The sequence below is a fragment of the Chenopodium quinoa genome, unplaced genomic scaffold, assembly GCF_001683475.1.
Source record: "Chenopodium quinoa cultivar QQ74 unplaced genomic scaffold, ASM168347v1, whole genome shotgun sequence".
NCBI lineage: Eukaryota > Viridiplantae > Streptophyta > Magnoliopsida > Caryophyllales > Amaranthaceae > Chenopodium > Chenopodium quinoa.
The window spans coordinates 2162937-2185399 of NW_018744693.1; the positions used below are offsets into that span (position 1 = coordinate 2162937).

General features: G+C 35.3%; 1 protein-coding gene across 4 annotated transcripts; it reads left to right on the top strand.

Moving 5' to 3' along the window:
• Positions 1–1065: 1065 nt before the first annotated feature.
• LOC110702543 lies at positions 1066–21318 on the top strand. 4 transcript variants are annotated; one of them, XM_021880262.1, is made up of 11 exons: positions 1066–1247; positions 2594–2709; positions 3566–3801; positions 6531–6660; positions 11282–11496; positions 11571–11822; positions 11910–11986; positions 12061–12430; positions 17486–17530; positions 20315–20376; positions 20502–21318. In XM_021880262.1, exons 4-11 carry the CDS (start codon positions 6573–6575, stop codon positions 20548–20550), a joined length of 1158 nt encoding a protein of 385 aa, XP_021735954.1. In that variant the 5' UTR covers positions 1066–1247; positions 2594–2709; positions 3566–3801; positions 6531–6572; the 3' UTR covers positions 20551–21318. The 4 variants fall into 4 exon arrangements, with proteins under 4 accessions (XP_021735954.1, XP_021735956.1, XP_021735955.1 ...); XM_021880263.1 differs by lacking the exon at positions 1066–1247 and having other exon boundaries at positions 2696–2794; XM_021880264.1 differs by lacking the exons at positions 17486–17530; positions 20315–20376; positions 20502–21318 and adding an exon at positions 13661–14110.
• Positions 21319–22463: the final 1145 nt, after the last annotated feature.

Consider the following 22463-nt stretch of genomic DNA (forward strand, 5'->3'; position numbering starts at 1 on the left):
TCTATGCTTGGCGCATATATGTACTCTACATTATTAGAATATATACAAGCCCAACATTTCAATAATTATTGTTTTGCATATTATTAAATGAATTAGTGTTATTACAATTTCTATTGTTAAAACCGTGGTTGATGTAAGATCAACAATATTTACATACAGAGATTAGAGGAATATTAAAAGGGGAGATTCTAGACAAAGACGGAGGAAACCATCCTTATAGAAGGAAGATATACAAGAAATCATCTTTAATGTAATTGTGGAATATATAAATAAAACTTTTTAAATTTTGATAAGTCATAAATATTGTACAATTCTTCTACATATAGAGAAGAGGATTTGACATTAAAAAGCAGATGTTGACTAAAATTTGTAAAACCATCAAAGTATTTTGCAAGGATAATTTTTTTTAACTTAGATATTCTCAAATTTGCAAACCTTACATTTGTAAAATTTGGAGTATTTCCAATATTGGTGAACATGATTAGTATCTCTTCTATATACTAGAAATTTATTTTCCAATACTTGGAATAATTATTGTAACTAGGAAATTGTTTAACTTAAATACTTTTTTGGGGTTACATGACAGAGAGAGAGAGCTTAAAGCTATGAATCCACTAAAAAAGAGCAAGGAGAAGGAGAGTTTTGAGAAATAAAGAAAAGGGCTAGGAGAGATAGAGTAGAGTCAAGAGAGGAAAAGGGACTGGAGGGAGAACGAGATATATAGATAGATAGAGAAGGCAATGTCGAGAGGAAATGTTAGCTAATTTGTAGCACTAATTTGTATCACTTTCCATAGTTATTTCCCCATAAAAACTTTATCACTAATCCTAACTTGTTAATACTACAAATTCATGTGTATCATTGCTATTATACAACTCGAACACACCCCGAATATCACAATAGCCGAACACACCACGAATATCACAATAACCGAACACAACCACGAATTTCACTTATCTTACCGTTGGGGGAGCACTCGCATCGCGCGTGCTCCAACGACTAGTGAGTACAAAATATAAGTACACGGTACAACATCAGCACACAATAAACATTTCAGTGTTTTTAATCTGTATTTGGAAAGAGAGGATCATTCAAAAAAAGGCGAGAGTAGAAAGAGCCAAAGAGCGTCGTTCCTTCTTCCCAAGTGCTTACTAGTAAAACACAACCAAGCTAAATTCAGCGGTAAGGATTTTTGGGGGCATTTTCAAAATTTTTCCAGAAATTCAACTCAATTTCTCACTCGCTAGGTAATTAATCCTTGTCTCATTCACTCTCATTGCTTAAATCTTTCGATTTTTCCTTTTTTTTCGGTTAATTTTTAGTTAAAATTGCTTAATTGAGGAATTTGCAAAGCTGAAACGGTTTATGCTGTAATTTGGAAGAGAAACGGATGAATTCTGGGAAATTGATAGCTGAATGTTGCTATTTCAGGATAAGTTATTGTTAATCCTTTTTAATTTAGAACTAATTGGGTGAAATTGAGACGAAATGTATTATTTGGTCATTTAGGGTTATTGTTGTTTCTTAATTTGATTGTTAGTTGTTGAATGTTTGAATAAATACTTTGAATTTAAAAACTATACCAAAATGGTTTATATATGTATAATTGTTGCAAAAAATTAGGAATATAATTAGTGGTCGGAATTTGAAACAGCGGGTGAAGGTTTAAACTAGCATGCCGGAACGATTCAAGTTGAGTCGAGTCGAGAAGTTTTCAAGAGGCATGGTCTTTTAGAACATTTATCAGGATCATGGCTTCATTATTGGATGAGAATAGTTGTGGCATTTTGTTTTGCTGTAGCCCCTTTTTGGTTAATTATGTTCTCGTGTTTGGTTTGCTAAATGACATGAGTATTCATAAGAAAGGAAGAGAAGTGGAAGGAAAGCCCTTTACAAAATCAAATTTCGCTTCCCTTCTCTTCGTTTCATTTTCTTTCATTAACCGAACATTGGGAAATAAAATCACTTTCCTTTCCTAACCTTTTCTTTTCCCCTCCCTTCCTTCCTTTTTCTGCTTTACTATAATTGAACTGAATAAAGCTGTAGTATGTGTTACTCGTAATTGGCTGAACATCCCGTTACTCCGATTTTTCTAGTGATGTCTACGTAAGGGGGGATATAGGGGCACTAGTGTACAATTTGTACATAGCCTTAGTGCCTTTACTCATATCAATGCAAAGAAGCATTATTAGTTTGATTTTATCATTGTAGAAAAGCAGCATCCATGATAAGATTTTGTGGTTAGAAGAACTTTGTTTGCTACACTTTGCTTCTTATTGGAGACAAAAAAAGATATTTCACACTTATAATCAATGTAATATAGTTTTTAGCCTGTTAGAGCTATTTCTTTCTCCCTCCATCCCTAAATAATTGGTTTCATTTCTACTTTATCCCAAAATTATACTTCATAGTCCACTTTCTAAATTTTCTTTGTAAAACTTGCTACTTCTTTGTTTTCTGCTTAATGATAAGTTAGAAAAGATTACTTTGTGGCATGGTAAAGATGTAAAAACTTAATTGAAGAAGGATAGTTATAGTAATTCAACCTAATTTCTTTAAAATGACCTTGAGTTAAATGTGGCCTATTGTATAGGACGAAAGGAGTATATTGTAACATCAGATTTGATCCAATGTGGAATCTCGTTGATGGAGATACAACAAACTTCATGATAAAAGAGAACTTGTGGCTTGGGAACTGTGAAATCTGAGGTATGGCTTTGTGCTGTCTGGCAGTCTGCTCTTACTGAAACAACTGAAATTTGGATTATATGTTTCATGAGAACTCTGGATAGAGGTAATTGCATACATTGACATGTGTATATCCATTGCTTGAGTTTCCTTTTCAATTCCAATTGCTATGAGTAGGGAAATTTTGAGATAAGAATATCTAGGTAGATGAGTGTATTGTGTAGATTTGAAAATTTTCATGCGCAGGAAGATAAATGTCATGCTGCACTTGCAATTGGTTAGCAGGAGTGCGCATGAAGATTATTGGCCTCTTACACTGCTTGGAATGCATTATGGATTAATAAATTAAGAGTACACATTAATGGATTTTTTACTATCAAAACAAACCATTCTTTTTAAGGGGATTTTGGAATAGGGTATAGCTGTATAGACTTGAGGTAATGTTAGCATTAACCTCCATCACTAAATGATGTTCATACTTGGCTTCAATGGACATTCCGAAAAAAAATTCACCTTTTTGTATATATGAAAACCTCGTTCATCTCCACACTTTCTTCTACTTTTCCTTCTTTATCCACATTTTCTCTTGCTTTTTCTTTCACTATCCACTTTTTTGTTTTAATTTAATCTATTTCTTTTTATTATTAATCCCTGATATATTTTTAAAAATTGGGTATACATTTTGTAGGGGATTATAGAGTAAATACATGCAATATTACAATGTGTGTGTTTATAGGTATTTTATGTCCATTTATTTACTTAAAAAATTATTATAATTTTGACATGGATTTTATAGAAATTAGATTAGCAGATTCAAGAGTTTCTCTAAAATGAGAATCTTGACTATTATATTGATGATTTTGTTTATTTAATGCAGAAGATTAATTTGGTTGAGTACATGCAAAGAAGAGCAGGCCAAATTAATGAAGGAAAAAGGCTTACACCATTTTGGGCCGGATAGACTATCCAAAGTTTGATGCTTGTTCTATGTAGCTCTCTAGCCAGTCACAAGGCTCCCATCCTTAAAACGTTACAATATATATATTCTTGGATCTTGATATCCCTAATTTTTCTCACCAAAACATTTGCTCCAAGTTCAAGCTGCAATTTGAGGTTTTCACACCTTTATTCTTTAAAGCACACTGCTTATTTTCCTCTGATTGATTTTTTAGTGCATTTTATTGTGGTCATTTGATTATTCTACTGCTTTGAATGTCTAATTTATTGTTAATTTTCTGTGTGTATTGATTTTCTGTGAATAAGAGTCAAGCGTGTTTGTTGCTGTTGTTGTAGATCTTATTTGATACCTAAATTGATCCAATCTTTCACCAAATGTGTAAACATGTCGTTTGAAAGATTACTCCAGATCATCGGAATCTGTAGCAAATTTGGCTACTTGTACTTCCTTGTAGCTCCACATCCGTTAATTGTATTATGGAAAATTCTATATGATGGCCTCTAATTATTCGTTGGTTTTTTTTTTGGGGGGCCATATTCTTAAGTGACCCTTTGCTTTTGTTTATATCTCCAATGTGCACTTGTATTTGTTTTGTGGTTAACCTTAAGTAAAATAAATAAAATTACTACCTTTTGGGTGCAATGGGTTGTTTTTTGTGGGTGGAGTTGGTTTTGGATGAGTGGGGTGGTTTTGCGTGGGTGGGGGTTGGTTTTGGGGCGGGGTGAGGTGGGTTTAGGGATGGGTTGGGGACTTGGGGGGGGAGGTTGGATTTGTTTTAAATGCGGTGGTGGTGGCTGGATGGCAGTGGTCGCAGCTAGGTGGTGATGGTTGGATTAATTAGGAGGGTAAGGTAGTAATTTTACTTATTGGAACTAAAGGTTAACCATCAACACCAAAAGTTAGCCATATAACATCTATAAGGGCATGTTAGAGATATTTGCAAAAGTCGTGGGTCACTATAGAATATGGCAATAGTAAATTTCCAATGTATACAATTATACAAAGTGCAATAATTAGAGGCCACCATGTAGAATTTCCCTTATTTTGGAATATCATATTTATCTGTGAAAAGTTGGTTGACATTTCAAAAATACGAGAAGAGGCTAAAAAACCATGTAAATGAGTTAGTGAAATGTTATAATTAGGATATTTATCTGTGAATAAACTGTTTTCCAAGTCATTTGACAAGATTGTTGTATGAGTATATAGTGAAGCATTTTCTAGATAATGGCTGAAACTCAATGGAAGTGGGTTATAACACTTTTATTTTTATTTTTAAGTACAACTGCTCTCTGTTTTTGTTCATGTACTTTTTGCTGATTGGTTATCTATCTAAAAGGATAGTTAAACCACTATTATTTTTAAGGACAACTTGTTCTCCGTTTTTGTTGTTGTACATTTTGCTGATTGGTTATCTATGTAATAGGATAAATACTCTTTCTCCTTGCTCCTCAATTATTATTTTTTTCTCCTCCCCGAATGGCTTTGCGCCATTTCTTATTATTTTCCTCCCCTGTTTGCCAACCCTTAGCGTCTCCATTTATGCGCCACAACTTTTCCACTGTTACTAATAGCCAGATCTAATAAACCCTGGGGAGAGTTAATGGAGGATGGATAAATAAAGTTTTGGTCTTTGTAGATATCCAGAATGGCATTGGCCTTTTTGGCAGAGAGATGGAGGAGGGAAGATATGTTGGTAGATGATAGATGGCAGAGGTGTAGTTCTAAATGAGGTGGTGAATGTGGTAATGAAAGTTAGAGTGGTGGTAGCATTGATGGACGTCCAAGAAATGGAAGGTTAGGGTAAAAATAGAAAAAGGAGGAAGAGAAGATAGAGGTTCATTAGTCAGAGTCTCAAAGAGATTGGGATATAGTATATGTTAATTTGCTACTCTTATTGACATATATTGCTTCCTTTTGACCTCCTATTATTAGGCACCTCTTTGTATCCATAGAATGATATAATTGTTAAATCTTATCTAATTAGCAAAGACCACATCTGTATCAACACCTCCAAGTTAAAAGTTAGACGAAGGCCGAGTTATGTGGTTATGTTGCAGGATTGTTCCTGAACACGTTAGTGCATAGTAAATTAGTTATATGGGAGCATTATTGTATTTATACATCTAAGAATACCTCCTCTCCGTGTCAAAAAAACTCTCTCTCTCTCTCGGGAAGGGAGTGTTAGAGGACTATACATATTTACTTGTACAATCTAATAATTGTACTTACTAACTAGGGGCAAGCAATTTGTATTTTTCTGCCATGTTTAACAACAATCATATTCATTTGTTCTGTAGTGTTGCCCCTCTTAAATCTAAGTCAGAAACCTGTGGCTAGGTTTGGGCTTGTATGCCTATACTCTTGTAGGGGAGAGTGGATTCATTGGGGAGCCTCTCAAGTGTGTGCTTCCTTGGGACTTGGGGAATCTCTTAGGTGAAATATCCTGAATCCCATATAGAGGTTTCTCTATCCTTTTCTGAATACAGAGAAGTAAATATTAAAACCAAAATATCAAAATTTAAAATACTTAATTTTGGACCTCATGTACAATATGGACTGTATGTGCAGCCCATTGTAATCATCTTGGTTTCAAAAATCTCTAGGCGTAAGAGGTACAAGTATTGTAAACCTGAGTGACGAGGCATGGGGCTGAGGCTCACACATCAAAGATTTTAGGTGCTAAGTTTTGGGGGAATGAAAAGTGCTTTGCCTCTAATAATTTATATTCTAATTTATAATTGCTACTGATGGCTATATGATTCCTGCTAAAGACTATTCCCAGTAGCAATGCATTGTTTTTCTGTCGTTTTGTCTGATATTAACTTTATAGATGAACCTAGCAGGCTATTTTTTCTTCTAAAAGTCGCTAATGCTGCTGCAGATTGTGCCATTATTGAATTGACTGGACAGATATATATAGGACATGTCTACTGACACTGCAAAGGAAAATGCCTCCATTGTTGATTCTTCTGTATCCCGGAAGCATGATGCCAAGAATTTGGAAGAACCAGGTATTTTCATGATGATTTTATTCCTCTTTGGCTTGATTCAAGCAATTTATTCTGCTAACGTAACTAGATTATAATACTGCAAGGAAAAAATTCTGTCAAGATTCGTTGGCCTTATCTTGTGGTTTTACTATTGATCATTTTTTTTCCAGCTGTTCAGTTGTAGTTTCCTTCTTGAATTTTTAGGCTGTCAAAGTTTGATGCCTGATTAGTGATTATGTCATTATGTGTCTTCCTGCACACTGTATTTTTCCTCTTCATTTTCCTTGACCTTTTCTGCATTCTAATGCGTGTTAGTACATTTATGTAATCTTTTTTATGCTTTTTGGGTATGCATGTCTACAGAACTGCGCTAATTAAAACTTTACCAAAAAGTGAAAATTTTGGTTTATGAGAACAGTGGTTGAGAACATCCAGGATTTTAGAGAATACTAAAAATGAATAGCAGATGCTGTAAAGGATGAGAAAGTTAACCTAGTACATAAACCTTTTTTAAATTAATTTGTTATTTTCAGTGAGGTCTTGCTGTGAATAATATTTTATAGCTACATACTCTAGTTTGAAATTTTGGCATTCATGAGCTTCTCAAAGGCTACCAACTAGCAAATATGGCAATTTTTTCGTTGATTGGAGTGAAAACAAGGGAGATCAACTAGGTTTTTGTTATTTATTTCCCAATATCCATTAGGTTTAGGCTCTTTTTAAGTGGATAGTGCTCTTGAACCATTCTATCTTTGCTCCCGAACCACTTTTTTTTTTTACACATACTTTGTATCCATACTACCCTAGAAACAAGAGCTTACATTAATTCGATTTCAGGAATGGAGGAAGTATATATCGTTTCTTCCCATATTTATTTACATATTTTAATTATTTTTTACACATTTTGTAAACACTAACAACTTAATATTTTTTTGACAACATATGCTATTTTTAAACCAGCAAAATGTTGCTTTTAAAACCATGTATAAGTGTAGTCAGTAAATGTACATAATTGGATATTTTCCTAGAAACTGTTTTATGACAATCAATGTATTCTCTCTCTCTCTCTCTCTCTCTCTTTTTTTTTTTATTTTTTTTTATTTTATTATTATTTTTTTTTATAATTCTGTAACATGCTTTATTTCAAAGTAGTTAACAAATAATATTGCTCAATACCTAATGAAATTTTTGTAACTTGAGCACACAACTTTGAGGTTAAGCAACTGATGACTTTATAAAGCTTTTATTGTTGTCTACTGTGTATTATGCATGTAAAAAATGTTTTTTTAAAATTGCTATAATAATTTATTAACTTTAATTTTTAATTTGTTCGCTTAGCCTTTTGAATCATTTTCGTTTATTTAGCTCTCTGAAGTTGAGTTTTGATTGACTTTTGCCAGCTTAGAATGCCTCTACATTATTACTTGCAAACAATTTCATTAGTATGTAGGCATGTTGCCAATTTTCACTCTTTATTAAGACTTTAGAGGTTCAGTACAATTCAAGTATAAAAATGAAGTTGATATTGACATTGATGATCAGATAGTAAATGATGCAATTCTATTTTGTAACAAAAGGTGATAAGATTATTAGCATGAAAGACTGATTTTGGTATAAGGATTGTTAATATCATACTTTCTCCCTTTCTATTTGTTAGTCCCATTTAAATTTGCACGGTTTTCAAGATAGTCAAAAAAACATAAATATCTCCAATTTAACACGCATAAATAATAAAAATTTGATATTTTTAAAGTAGACATTATAATGTACCTAACAAGATCCCACTTGACTATGTTATTTTTTACTCCATCCGTCCCCAAAACTTGACCCTTTTGGCCTAATTTTAGTCCCAAGATGATCGACCCATTTGCATTAAAATACCCACCGATTTACAACAATATTTGTGCAAAATTAGCTTCCAATATAAAATTTTGTTTTTTCATGTATTTTTAATCCTCTATCTTTCTACTTTTTTACAAACCCCATGTAAATTTATCTTTCCAATATGTTTTTATTTCTTTTTATTTAAGTTTTTTAATAACCACGAAATCAACCCAAAAGGGTCGAAGTTTTGGGGACGGAGGGAGTATGCTTGGCATTGAACACGACCAACACGTCGTCTATCAAAGTCGGATGACGGGTATATTATTGAGGATTTGTGCTCAAAGCTTCAAAGTTAAACCCCATTATTAGCATGAAGACTAATTTTGGTATAAGGATTGTAAATATCGTACTTTCTCTCTTTCTATTTGTTAGTCCCATTTAAATTTTGACGGGTTTCAAGATTGTAAAAAAACAAAAATATCTTTAATTTAACACGCATAAATATTAAAAAATAGATATTGTTAAAATAGACATTATAATTAACCTAACAAGATCCCACTTGACTATGTTATTTCTTATAAATTATTGAGGATTTGTGATCAAAGTTTTAAAGTTTAACCTCAAAAAATACAACGAGATAAACAAATAAAGATAGAGAGAGTAGGTGTTTAAGCTTCTAAAGTCAATTTTAGGATAATTTAGATGTAGTGATGTAAAGTATTCACCACATAGGGAAGCTATTTATTTGTGGAGAATTGGACTTCCAATTGGACATGTGGAGACAGTCAATGCGGTTTTGAGAATGTTTCATGCAATGTTACAAGGTACGGGGTACGATTCGAAACGTGGTACGGAAACGAATACGCGGAACGCTGCCCTTTGGTGATTCCGGTACGATGGGTACGAATATATATATATATATATATATATATATATATATATATATATATATATGAATGAAATACGAAAAAGTATATACTCTGTATTTTGAAAAAATAAAAATACTGCCTTGCCCTTGGGTCAATCGTATCTGATATTTTTAATAACCAAGGGAAAGTAAAACTGTAAAAGGGTGGGTGTCATAAAATAAAGAGGAAACTACTAGTGTGTGGGGTCCAATTGTTATATTTAAAAAGCCATTCAGTTTTCTGACTTGTCTCTCCTACTTTTCACTTAATTTATTAATAAAAAAATAAAAGTAGTATCCAATGTTCTGATTTCTCTCTCCTCTCTCCTATGTTTGTCTTCAACCTTTATTCTCCACCATTTTTGAAGCTTCAACACAGAGTGTCAACAACCTTTAACCCTAAAACGCAAAAGCATAACCTCAGTCTATGAAATCTAAATCGGGTTGTCAATTTCAAGATCTGAGTCGCGACCACAAGCAACCTGAGTCGCGTTTGTACCGCGTACGATGAACTAGGTCGCAATTCGCACCTCCGTACCGCGAACCTTGTAACACTTGTTTCATGGTGCTTTTGGTTATGGAGGATGGAATGACTTCTAATGAATTTCAATTCAAAAATTGGAACTAACATTGTTTTCTTAATGGCATGATGATATCAAAGGAAATTGTAGTTACACAATACCGACTTCTAGCCCTTTATTTTTATATTTAATTGAGTCTATGATGGAATAGATGTTAGGTGAGCAAAGGATTAGATTTTGTAATGTGGAGCTTATTGGGTCTAAATTTAAAAGGCTACTATAATTGAATAGTTGATGAAGTTGTTGGGGTAATAGGTGAAGAATTCTATTTCTATAGTGGAAAATAAGGTTTATGGTGTATGGATACTACCAATGCAACAGGAAACACAACATGGCTCAATAAGGATGTAAATAAGGCAATTATGAAGAGAATAGAATGGCTATCTTTGAATGATTGTAGAAAAGAACAAACTATAGCATAGTATGGTACATGCTGGTAAGATGAAGGAAGTTATTTTGATGATTAATTAAGTGAAAGGTGTATAAATATGTATACGACAAATTGCACTAGAGTTGCTGCAAAAGAGATCAATAAGATGGCAAGAAAAATGCAAGCAATGACCAATGGCCTCTTTATGGTGTGGTGTATGAAGGATGAAAGACAAAGGATTCTTGTTTATGATAGAGAGGTTGTGAACAGATTGACATAATACTTTGATAAGTTGTATAGAGGACATCATTCTTGAGGACGAAGAAGTCAAATTGGGCAATATGTGGAGGGATTAAAAAATATTGGTACAAAATGCTTTGGAGAGAAGAAAGTAGGGAAGTAGTTGCCTCAAATGGTATCCTTGTTGAGGTTTTGAGATGCTTAGGGAGGGATGTTATTGATTGGTTAATGATACTGCTGAAAAAAAAATTCGAGGACAAACAAGATACCACAAAAGATAGAGAAAAAAGACTTTTCTACCTTACAAGAATTAAGGATAAACCCAAGAAATAAAGCTTATGACTTATACCATGAAACCGTGGCTGGACCGGATATGCTTGGAATGTCTACCAATCTTTCAAAGCATCCATCTTACTAGTAATCTTAATACCCTGCTTTCTATTAGATCAGGTGTGGTTAAATTATTCATGCATATGGATATATTTTAAAAATGTTCAATTGCATTTGTATGTGCAAGGCTGAATTTTTTATCTTGTTTTGAACTAGAGCTTTGAAAATACTGTTGGCCTTTATTAACTGAATGAAATATTTAGTATGTTATTGCTCATATCTAACACTTTATATTTTTCGTTTAGCTTTATACATGTAAAAAAGTTTTTTTTTTTATTTTTTTTATTTATGTGTGGACTGATGTCGGACAAAGGTAAGTTGTAATCTCAGACAGTTCCAGCTGTAGAGCAAATGAGGAGAGAGACCCACCTAGGACAGAAGATAAGGGGCACAGTGCTTTGATGAACAATTCAGATATGGTTTTAAAAGATACGAAGTACTTTATCATTAAGAGCTTGAATCATGAAAATATCCAACTCTCAGTTGAAAAGGGAATCTGGGCTACCCAACTCATGAATGAGCCCGTACTGGAAGAAGCTTTTCATGTAAGATTGCTTCCTTTGATGTGATGATGTTTTATATCAATGTTGTATTTTATCGAGATTCCCTTATGTTGCAGAAATGTCGTAAAGTAATTCTGATATATAGTGTTAATTCAAGCGGATTCTTCCAAGGGTATGCACAGATGATGTCTTCTGTTGGCCGGAGGCGGGAGAATGTTTGGACACAAGGAACTGGTGCTAATAATCCATGGGGGCGCAGTTTCAGAGTCAAATGGTTGCGTTTAAGTAATTTGCCATTCCACAAAACTATCCATCTGAAAAATCCACTGAATGAATACAAACCTGTCAAAATAAGCAGAGATTGCCAGGTTAATAATGCATGAATTATCTCTTGCCTCCCCTGCTCAACTTTGAACAGAGTTTAAGTTGAATTAAAATATTTCAATTATTATCAGGAGGTACCTCCAGAAATTGGGGAAGCACTTTGTCAACTTATTGATAGAGAACCTGAAGAGGACCCAAGTCTGAAAAGGTAGTATGATAGGTCAGAGCTAAGCTAGTCAGGTTGGATGTGCTATTTGTGATTTTTTATTTACTCTATTTCAGGGACGCATTTGTTGTGAGGAGGCCTGGTGTGGAATCTGGATATTGTTTTCCTGAAGAGGGGTATGTTGCTCCTTCTATGGATATGACTTGGACCACAAAATCCATGCTCTACTCATCTTATCTATATCAATATCATACTGAAGCAAGTGGGTCCCTTATCGCACACCATGAACCTGTTGGATTATATCCTCCCAAGAGTCTGCCTATCTCAGGAAGTAAAGGTTCACTGACTAGGCAAGCCCATTGTAAAGGAAGTGCTTTAGACTCACCAGCTGATCACAAAGTTTCTTCTCAAGTTGATGGCATGCGGATGTCTGGTGAAATGAGTCCTCTGTGTAGTACTCTTTCTGAAGATGAGTTTCTTGAAATGGTATGGTCCTATCTTAGCTACTTTAGTTATCAAGAGGCTCATATGCTATATTCTTTTCAGCTTATAATTATTATTTTCTGCTGCTGATTGAATTATTTTAGAATATTTGAATTTTTATAGCTGCAGTAGTAATTTTGTATAGTTATCTTGCTAAAGCCTTTCCTTTGTATATACAGTTTTCACAAATATATGAATTATGAATTGTTAAATTTAGAGATAAGATATGGGAATATTACTCACATTAATCCTACCTTTTTCTTAATCTGCAATAAGAATTTCACTTTGTGAAGTCAATGTTAGAAATCTTATCTTTTGTTAGTTTTAATGAAAATTCAACCAAATTTACATCATTAGTAAAGGTGCCAAACTGCTGATTTGGTAATCATAATTCAAAATTTAGATGTGTAAACAACTCCCCCCTTCTCTCCTTCTCTCTTTCTCTCTCTCCACTCAACTCCCCTTTCTTGCTCCTAGCAAGCCTTCCACCTTGATAATGATACCTCATGGCTGCAGCCATTTCCCTGGAGTCTTGGCCAGCCTTTCGCAATGGCAATGACACCCTATGGCACCATCCACCATCACTGATATCCCCGCTCACTGCGTTATAGGTCATTTTATCTGAGAATGAATCGAGGGAGAGAGATCATTAATTGTAATAGATTGGCCTTAGGAGGGATATTTTGGTAATCCCGGTCTACTCTAGAAGCTGATTCGTTCTAATACTACTCGGAATTAAGAGAAAGACTGCTTCTTCAATAACGGAATAATTAAGGGATACAAGTAGTAGCTTTAGGCTACCAATCTCCTAGCAACTTGAGGCAACTCTCCAAGTTTTCCTCACTAATTTTTGGATACCTTTTTAAGTTACACATAGTGACTTACTTATACTAATGGTGAAGGTTGACCTTAAAGCTTACATGTGACTACTTAACGAAAATGGAGAAACCATAATAAAACATTCTAGATGCTAATTGCTTTTTTTCCTTCTCTTCTTTTTAATTAAATTTGTCGTCTACTTAAGTGGAGTTGTCTCTTCCTAGAATAGCTTTTTTTTGGCTGCTACGTCCTAAGGCTAGTCTATTACATTAATCCAATGAATTCTTCTTGGGCTCTTGATTCTGATTGTTTTTAGTATTTATGGTTGATTCGGTTGAATTTGATTCCTGAGCCAATTGCATAAAATTTGTGGCTCCCATGAATATGCTTATTGGCGTATTGCTGTTGTGATAGTGGGTGGTAATGTTGTTAAAGAGAAGATATGTAGCTGAGCAATGGTTTGTGATGGACTCGTGTCAACCGAACCTTCGGGTCTATGCTAGGAGGAGGGTTAAACAACAACCACAGTAACAGGAAGCAATCTCAAGGCATCAACACAACTCTAATGAAGTAGAAGACAACTAATTAAGAGGAAGAGAAGGAAAGAAAAGCAATCTAATTCTATTATGTTTCTTATGGTTTTTCTAATTATGATAAGTAGTCACATGTTAGCCTTAAAGTCAACTCTGAACATTAGTTATCTTAGTATAAGTATGTTAGTTTGGGTAATAGGAAGAGTATTCAGAAATTTGTAAGGACCCTTTGGAAAGTTGCAACCTCAAGTTGCTAAGGAGACTTGTAGCCTCAAGCTACTAACTTGTATTCCTTCAACCCATTAATGAGAAATTAGTCCTTTTATTATTATTATTATTATTAAGTAAATTTGTGTAGTCCATTACAAACTTGGTATCAGAGCGGTCGATCATGACGGGGCTGACGCTGACCCAACGCGCCGACGCGGTGGACAAGAAGCTTGAAGTCGAGTCTCAATTGAAGTCGATTGAAGAGAAGTTGATGAAACACGAGAGTTCCATTAGCACAACTGTTGCGGAAGCAGTGAAGCTAGCCATGGAGGATATCCAAAAAGCAATCACCGACCACTTCACGACACTGTTTAAAGTAGAGCAAAAGAGACAGGAAGAAAACAAAGTGAAGTTGAAAGGAAGGATTGATTGCTTCCAAACTGATCCAGGCAGCCATTGATAGGAGTAAAATCAAAAGGCTAAACAATTGAAGGTCTTAAGGGGAACTCAATCTCCTAATCCACCACTTTTACCACCGCCGGTGTTCAATTTGGAGGCAGAAACAAGTCAGAATCACGGGGAGTACCAAGTGCCGAATGCAACCCCGTATATGGAAGGCGAGCAGCAGTTCGCTGTTATGCCTGGAGACCACCAGACTAGTGGTTTGCGTGACGGAGAGCTCGGAGGATGGCGACGCGGCAACGCGCGTGACGGAGACCCTCGCGAAAGGAGCTAGTGGGAGCATAGGAAATTAGATTTGTCGGTATTTGAAGGTAAAGACCCTGATAATTGGATACTTAGAGCGGAGATGTTCTTTGACTTTTATCAACTCTCTCAACGTGAGAAAAAGAAGGCGGCTGTGGTAGCCATGGATGGCCCTGCCTTGAAGTGGTATCAACGGGAACAACGTCGGCGACGCATAACCCAGTGGTCGGAACTTAAACCAAGAATTTTGACCATTTCACGCCTGCACCCTATACGAATAGTGGCCGGCGATGGGGTAAGGGGGGATGGTGGAGGATTATCGCAGAAAGTTTATCGAGTTCGTTGCTCCCCTTTGAAGGAATTTCTGAAGACCTTCTCTTTGCCGAGTTTGTGAACGGGTTAAAAGGGGAAGTCAAAACCGAGTTAAGGACGTTGAACCCGGATTGTTTAGATCGGGCGATGGAATTGGCCGGATTGATTGAGGAGGACAAGGTGTACCACTATCGAAGAGGGGGAATTCGGGGAATTTAGTTTGGGCAAGCCCAACCGATGAACAGCGAGGCCTAATATCCCAACAATAGTGGCGCCCAATACAACAACAGTAAAGGGAAGGGTTTGGGCCTCGTGCAAACATACGGCCTGCCTAACCCACCGTAAGGCCATTGAACAGTTGGAAAAAGCCAGGACTCGCTTTAAAAAAGTCAAAATAGACGTGGATCAGTTTCGAGTGAATGGATGTTTTGAAATCGAACGAGAAAAAATGAATTTGATTAATTCAACTTAAACTTTAGAACAATTTGAAATTATGAAAACGAAACCATTCAGCTTGAACAACAAAAAGCGATTAATCAAGTCCGACAACGGGTTTTTCAACAAGCCTTACAAGGAGCTCTAGGGACTCTGAATAGTTCTTTGAACAATGAGTGACATTTACGAACCATCAATGCTAATATTGGCATGTTTGGTGCGATGAACGAAATAACTGATTAGCTAACAGGCCTAATACATGGCCTAAGGTAACTGAATCACAATCTTCAATCAATATGGCAGGCAGCTCCAGTGGATTGAACGACGGAAGGAGTGGACCACCGATGCGGAGACTCACCGTAGCGGATTTACAAGAATGAAGAGCCAAAGGGATTTGCTTTAGGTGTGATGAAAGGTGGGGGATGCAAACAAAAAGAGTTGAGCGATCTCATTGCCGGGCAAGGAGGCGAGGTGGAAGATGAGTAAGGTGGCGGCGGAGAAGGGATTGTTCATGATGAGGAAATCGAGGCTCCGGTGGAAGTGTCACTTTGCTCTGTGGTGGGTATCTCAAACCCTTAAACAATGAAGTTGAGGGGCACGGTCAAGGGAAGGAGTGTGAGTGTCATACATACATGAATTTTATATGTTTTTTTGTAAAAGTTTGTAAATATTTTAATTATATATATGCAATGGAAACTACGCAAAAAAACAAATTGGACAAATAGAAAAAAAACAAAGGAAGTATTTTTTTTATGGTTTAAGTTATGCAGCGGCAAATATGTTAAGTTAATATGATGTAAATAATCATAGAAGGGTGGCATGATATTTTGGGAACTTTTAGCAACCAAGCCAATCAAATATGAGGTTTTTCTATTTAAAATTACACATGAGAATTACTCATTTAAGTTTTTTAAGTGAGATAATTGTTGTGAGACGAGGACAATGTTTGAGTGGTAGTGTAAAATATTTTAATATTTATTGTGAGCTTGATTATAGAGTTTTGCTAGTTTCCACTCCTGTTTTTGATTAAATAGTAGGGTGTGCATAAAGTTCAAGTAAATTTTTATGGGGTGGGGACTTAAGTGGGAATGATATAATATAAAGTATCATTAATAGGGGTATATCTAATTGTATTGGGAAGAAAAATAATGCTAGTGAGGTTGTGGAAGGGAATAATGAAATAATATTGTGACAGAAATTAGTGGGAGTGAGAAATGACGAAATAGTTGTGGGTCTTTTTCAATTGTGAAAGCCTTGCAATAAATCAAAAACAAAGGGAGTCCCTGATGAATTCTTTGGATAAAGTCTATTTCTTTTGTTGAGAGAAGGCAAGGCTCGGAAGAGCACTTGGCTCCTAGTTAATCTTGTGGCCTCGTGGGAGCCTTGACCAGTCTTACCCTGCATTAACCTCCAATAAATATGATTTTCAAATTGTATTGCTCTTCTCATTGCATGAGTAATAGGGTTTTATTGTTTATGGATTACTACTTTACAAGCCCAATGAAGTCAAGGCTGCACGCTTTGTGCTTGGTTGGGGCCTCGGGGGGTGTTCCTCAGTGTAGAACATGCTTTGACAAGAAGTATCTAGCCCTTAGCTTTAATACTAATAAGGAAATCCTCAGTATAGAAACGTGGATTTCTGAAAAATATACTATGTGACGCAAAATACTTTGAAGCACAAAAAGAACCCTACCGATGATAGGAGGTAAAATCTCCTGCAACTTTAGCTAATGTAAAACACCGAAATTGACCTGAAGCTTAGGTTGATACAACTTCAGCCTCCAAGCTGTAATGTTGGCTTGACTGACTGAGCCTGGGGACTTACATAGTTTGATTGGTCGATTTACAGCCTGTTTACTTGATATCAGCTTGGCTATGGCTCAGGTTCTAGTCTTATCAATAGCTCACATAGTTTTTAATCTGCCTCAGCTGACATGTAACCTTATCCAGATGAAGCATGAATTACCAGATCTGGTTTTTTTCTCTATGGACAAGCTTTATAGTATATTAACCTGATTTTTGTAATCTAAAATTCTTGCTGCAGTCTTATGAAGAATATCTGGAGGCTCATACTAGAAGCATCAAGCAGGTAATTCATTAATCCATCCTGTTAGTAAGCATGCCTTTTCTATTATTTTTGTTTTCTTGGTATGAATTTTAGTGTGTAGTTACATTGCTTAACTCTGATTTACATCACTAAGTGGTCTCTTATTTCCCCTTTTATGACGTTCTTAAATTACAACTAATTCCTGACGGAAAATCAAAGAGGAATAAGAGTAGACAATTAGGAAAATTAGAGAATAGTCTTTAATTCGGAAGTTTGATTAATTCTTTTTTTAGGCACTTTTAGGGTTATTTTTCTTCCAATCTTCCATAAAAGTCAAACAATTTGTTTGGATAAGATTTTAGGCGCGTCTAGGCATTGAGGCGCAAGACGTTAGTGGTAATGCGCCATTTATTGTCTAGGCGAGGCGATTTTGATAAGGTGCAGCTAAGGCGCATCGAGGCGCACAAGGATTTTTTTTTTTCAAAAAATTTATTGTATATTATGTGCTCTTCACTTCAATGTGGCGCAAGGTGCTAGGAACTAGGAAATGCTTTGGTGCGCCTTAATCCTTTTTATACATTGGGAATTAGGAAAGGGAGAATTATTTTCACCCTTTACAAACTTACTATCTTTAAATTTCATCAATGGAAGTAGCATATTTACATAATCTGAAGGGAGAGAAGGGTAGAAGAAAATCAATTCCTCTGTTTGGGACTTTTGGGAGATGAATATTAGGAGAGGAAGAAAGTTTTATTTTTTTTATCTTACAAAAGGGAGAATTATTTAACCCTTCACAAGCTCATACCGATTTTAAACTTCATCCTTGGAGGTAGCATATTTACAAAAGCTGAGCCCCAAAAAAATTGGCCCTTAATCACTCCCTTCCCATGACCTCCTAGCCATTTGCTGCCACCACCAACCACCTTGCTAAATTTTTCGTCAATCTCACCACCAACAATACTGCGACAACCCTTGCAATTACACCTGAAGATGTCTGCACTTCTCATCATTATCACACCTCTAGTGAATACGAAGATAATGCAAATCAATTAAATAATTGCACCTCATCGGAAGAGAGATATAAATTCAGTCAATCATTAATAGTACAAAAGAGAGAAAAGGGGAAGAAAGAGAAATTTTGGGTTAGCTATCATGAGCGGGTGCGTGTAAGGGTAATCATAACAGTTTTGAAGGATTATATTTATTTAGGAAATTCTACATTGTGGCTTCCTGGTTTGGTTTGGGTTTTCTGCATGGTGAAAACAAGATTATTTTTTTTTTTGACTTTTTCTTTAGGGTTAATCTATATACATCTCCTTGTCAAAAAAACAAAAAACAAAATAAATAAAAAAAAAAGAAGTTAAATTACATCTAGTGCCCTCATTGCTCTTAATAAGGCTAACCCATGGAGAGAAAAAATATGGGTTGTCATTAATGGATGTAAGAGCATTTTAATCATTGTATTGTTTTGAAGGATTTTATAAATCTGGTAAATTCTAAATTTGGAAAATTCTACATGGTGGCATTTTGGTTTGGGGTTTTCTGCATGGTGGAAACCAAAATATATAGAAGTGACATTTTAAAGTGACCTCAAGGTATAGTGTATTACATCTGGTGCCCTTATTGCTCTTATATTATTTTATTGTACTGACCATCTCCTAAGTGAATTACTCTCCACTTCCACCATTGATATCTCCTCACTGTCCCAACCACCTGCACAACCAACCCATGACTCCACCTTCACCGCCAACCCCAGTAACCTTCACCTCCAAATTCTAATTTTTTGCTCATTAAGATAGGCAAATAAAAGTGGTTCTAAGACGTTGTCCATAAGTATTCTAATTCAGATAGTTCCAGCTTCGTTTCTAACTCTTAAAGTCCTAATATCTAGAAGTATTGTGGATGTGAGACCATGTGTCACAAAGAGTAAGAGTGATGCAAATGTATGAACCTGCATTATTGAGGAAACTCCAAATTTGTGTACTTTGTCTAGTACAAGTACATAAATGACAAGTACATAAATGGCAGAGGACAGAGGATTCAACTCAAGATTAATATTGATTGTTTGTCACTGGTATCATCTGATGAACTATTCTTTTCAAGTTAAGGTTACCAAATCTTCTCTTATTTGGATTAGGATATTACTAACAATGTGTTTGGATAGATAATTGGGAAGAAAAAGAAGGGGAGGGAGGGGAAGGGAAGAGGAGGAAAGGGATGAATGATTAGTTTTCCTCTCAAATCTCTCCATTCTTGGAGAGATCAATTTCTTACAACTTAATCCCTCCATTTCTCTCCCCTCCAATTCCCTTCCTTCCTTCATTTGTTATCAAATGAAATTTAATTCATCCCTCCATTTCTCTTTCCTTCCCTTCCTTTCCCTCCATTTTTCTTCCCTTCCTTTTGGTCCATTTCCTTCAATCCAAACAAAGTGGTCATTTTCCCTGCATTAAACTAGTAAATCAAGAAAAGTCAGGCAAGCCTTCTTCGGTCTTTATCATTATCAAGTATTACTTGTGCGTGCATGATGATGTGACTGAGATTAAAAAGGAGCTGCTTGTCTTTAATCTTTATGCTTATAATGCTTTACCTTTTGTGTGTTAGTGGCATTGCATATCACTGGGCTACTGGTATCAAGCAAGTGTTTTAGGTGCTAAATTTCTATAATAGTTTGCTACTTTATTTTTAAGGCATGGTCTGCTGAGCTGGTTTGTTCCAAGAAGGGGAGGGAGGTGCTAAAAAAAAGGCTTTGTTGATTGGCAGATCCAAATTTATATATAGATGTGTTGTGGTATCTTTGATGAAGCTTGTGTAATTTACTTTCAGGCTGGCAGAATATCACATGGAAAAGAAGATTCATCGAGTAAAGAGCGTGATCTTGATGACTTGTAAGCTACTAATTTCTTTCATTGGCTGTACGAAAGTAATGCACGTATGTTGCCGTCAAAAAAAAAAAAAAAAAAAAAAGTAATGCACGTATGTAATTGTCACTTACCGTTCTCTATCTTTGCAGACAAAGTCACAGTGAACATGGCAGTTCTCGCAAAAGGTCTCGTCGTTGATCTTCCTGTATCTTTATCTTTGGTGCCAAAGGAGGGTGAATTTGCAAAATCAGTCTGGTGTCAAGTTGCTGGCTTCGTGGTGATACTTGTCTATCAAGATTTTCGAAGCATATACAGGATTATTATGAGTTTTCTCCAGAACATAGAATTTATATTTCTTGTGCCTTTGTTCTGGCTGTAACATATTTATGTAACTATATATAGCACATTGGTTGTAGGATTAGAACCAAGTTGTACAGGAAAACAGCATTTATTCACCCCTGCTGGTTTTTTGGTGGATAGGGTTTTGGGATAGGAAAAAATAGGTATTGGCTATATAGCTTCATTGAATTCATTTAAGCTGACAAAACCCTTCATTTTTAGTGAATTAGAGAACAATATTGGGGATTCGAAATCCTAGAGGTGTAATTGTCAATTGCCAGCTTTTAAGATGCTAGTGAGTAGTGAGATAATTTAGGAGACTTCTCTCTCAAAACTACAATATATTCTGATGGATCTAATAAACTAGTCTTCATAAAGAATTGAACCTTTGTCTGGAGTCTGATCCCTTGAAGAACATAAGGCCCTTTATGACTTGGGTGGAATTACTTAATTTTTTTTTTTTTTTTTTTTTTTTTTTTTTTTTTTTTGTGGAAATCAGAATTACTTAACTAATTGTAGTCAGTCATCTTGAAAATGAAGACACTCAGATTTGTGAGAAGAAAGAATTTGACTATTTAGGTTGAGACTGTAAATTATTGTAATATTGGATAAAGCTTTTTGTTTTTCTTTTGTGTTTGTTTTTCTTTTGTTTTCCTGTAGTGTGTTTTTGTTTGCTTTGTTTCTAGGCTTTGCCCACTTTCTCACAAACAAAAAAAAAAAAAAAAAAAAAAAAAAAAAAAGAAAGAAAGAAAGAAAGAAAAAGAGAGAGAAAATGAAGGTTGGGAGGGAGGGTTTAATGATTGTGAGATATCTAGAAAATATTTCAAATTAACTTCGAAATATAATTCAATCCAAATTGAATAATCAATACTCATCGTATTCAAATTTCAAATTAAATCGTATTGGATTGAGATATTTTAAAAATTTAAATTTTCGGTTTGACATTGTTTGGAATTGAAAAATCTAATTATAAATTGTTCTCATATAGTCATGTTCTACAATTGGATGTTTGAGCCTCCAAAGCATAGCTCAATTATTTAAATTACAAGATTTCAGCAGTGCAGAGCAGAGCTAGATTTCCACGCAATGCGAAGCAGAGCAAGGCAGAGTAGTGCAGAGCAGGACAGCACAGAGTAGAGCAGGACATAGCAACTCTAAAGAACAAGGCCTTATTACACTAGGTTTTCAAGCTTTGTATTTTTTTTTTACTTGTATGAGTTTTGACCAAATTTATTACGCAGTATTATTTTTGAATTTGATTTGGTGAGAAATATAGACCGAAAGAAATTCAAATATTGAAAGCCAAATTTTGGTTAAATGAACACCCTTAGTATTAATCGAAATACTATTCGTTGAATGAATAATATTTTATTTTTTTCATTGGGAAAACATGTCAAGATCTATGGTAAAGTGAAGAGAGAAATAGAGTGTTCGTAGGTCTAATAGAGAATAATAGAAAAAAGGGTGTTAGTTGTGATTGTCGGTAAAGAGGTTGTTGATGTTATGTGGTCTATGTCAGTGTCCTATTCCAATTTCAAATGTCAGGAGATCTTTAGAGAATTGACTATGTCTAATTCTCTTGATATTTTAGCAATGATTTTTCAAATACTTACCTTGAAGGCGGCTCCCCAAATGTAAAATTTGGGGGTTCATAGCATGTCATCTGCAGTCCCTTTTCTTGAGCAGGGGCCACGTGTACCTGTTTATGGTACGGGGCCGCAAGTTGTGACTCGTTTTATCCGGTGTAACAATGACACTCTCTCTTTACCAAC

What these genes read in the sequence shown, in the direction of transcription:
- LOC110702543 (XM_021880262.1), top strand. Translation starts at nt 6,573, where the DNA reads ATGTCTACTGACACTGCAAAGGAAAATGCCTCCATTGTTGATTCTTCT. An exon ending in CAAGAATTTGGAAGAACCAG is followed by an intron (nt 6,661 to 11,281) that starts GTATTTTCATGA and finishes TTGTAATCTCAG; the next exon opens with ACAGTTCCAGCTGTAGAGCA. An exon ending in AAATAAGCAGAGATTGCCAG is followed by an intron (nt 11,823 to 11,909) that starts GTTAATAATGCA and finishes AATTATTATCAG; the next exon opens with GAGGTACCTCCAGAAATTGG.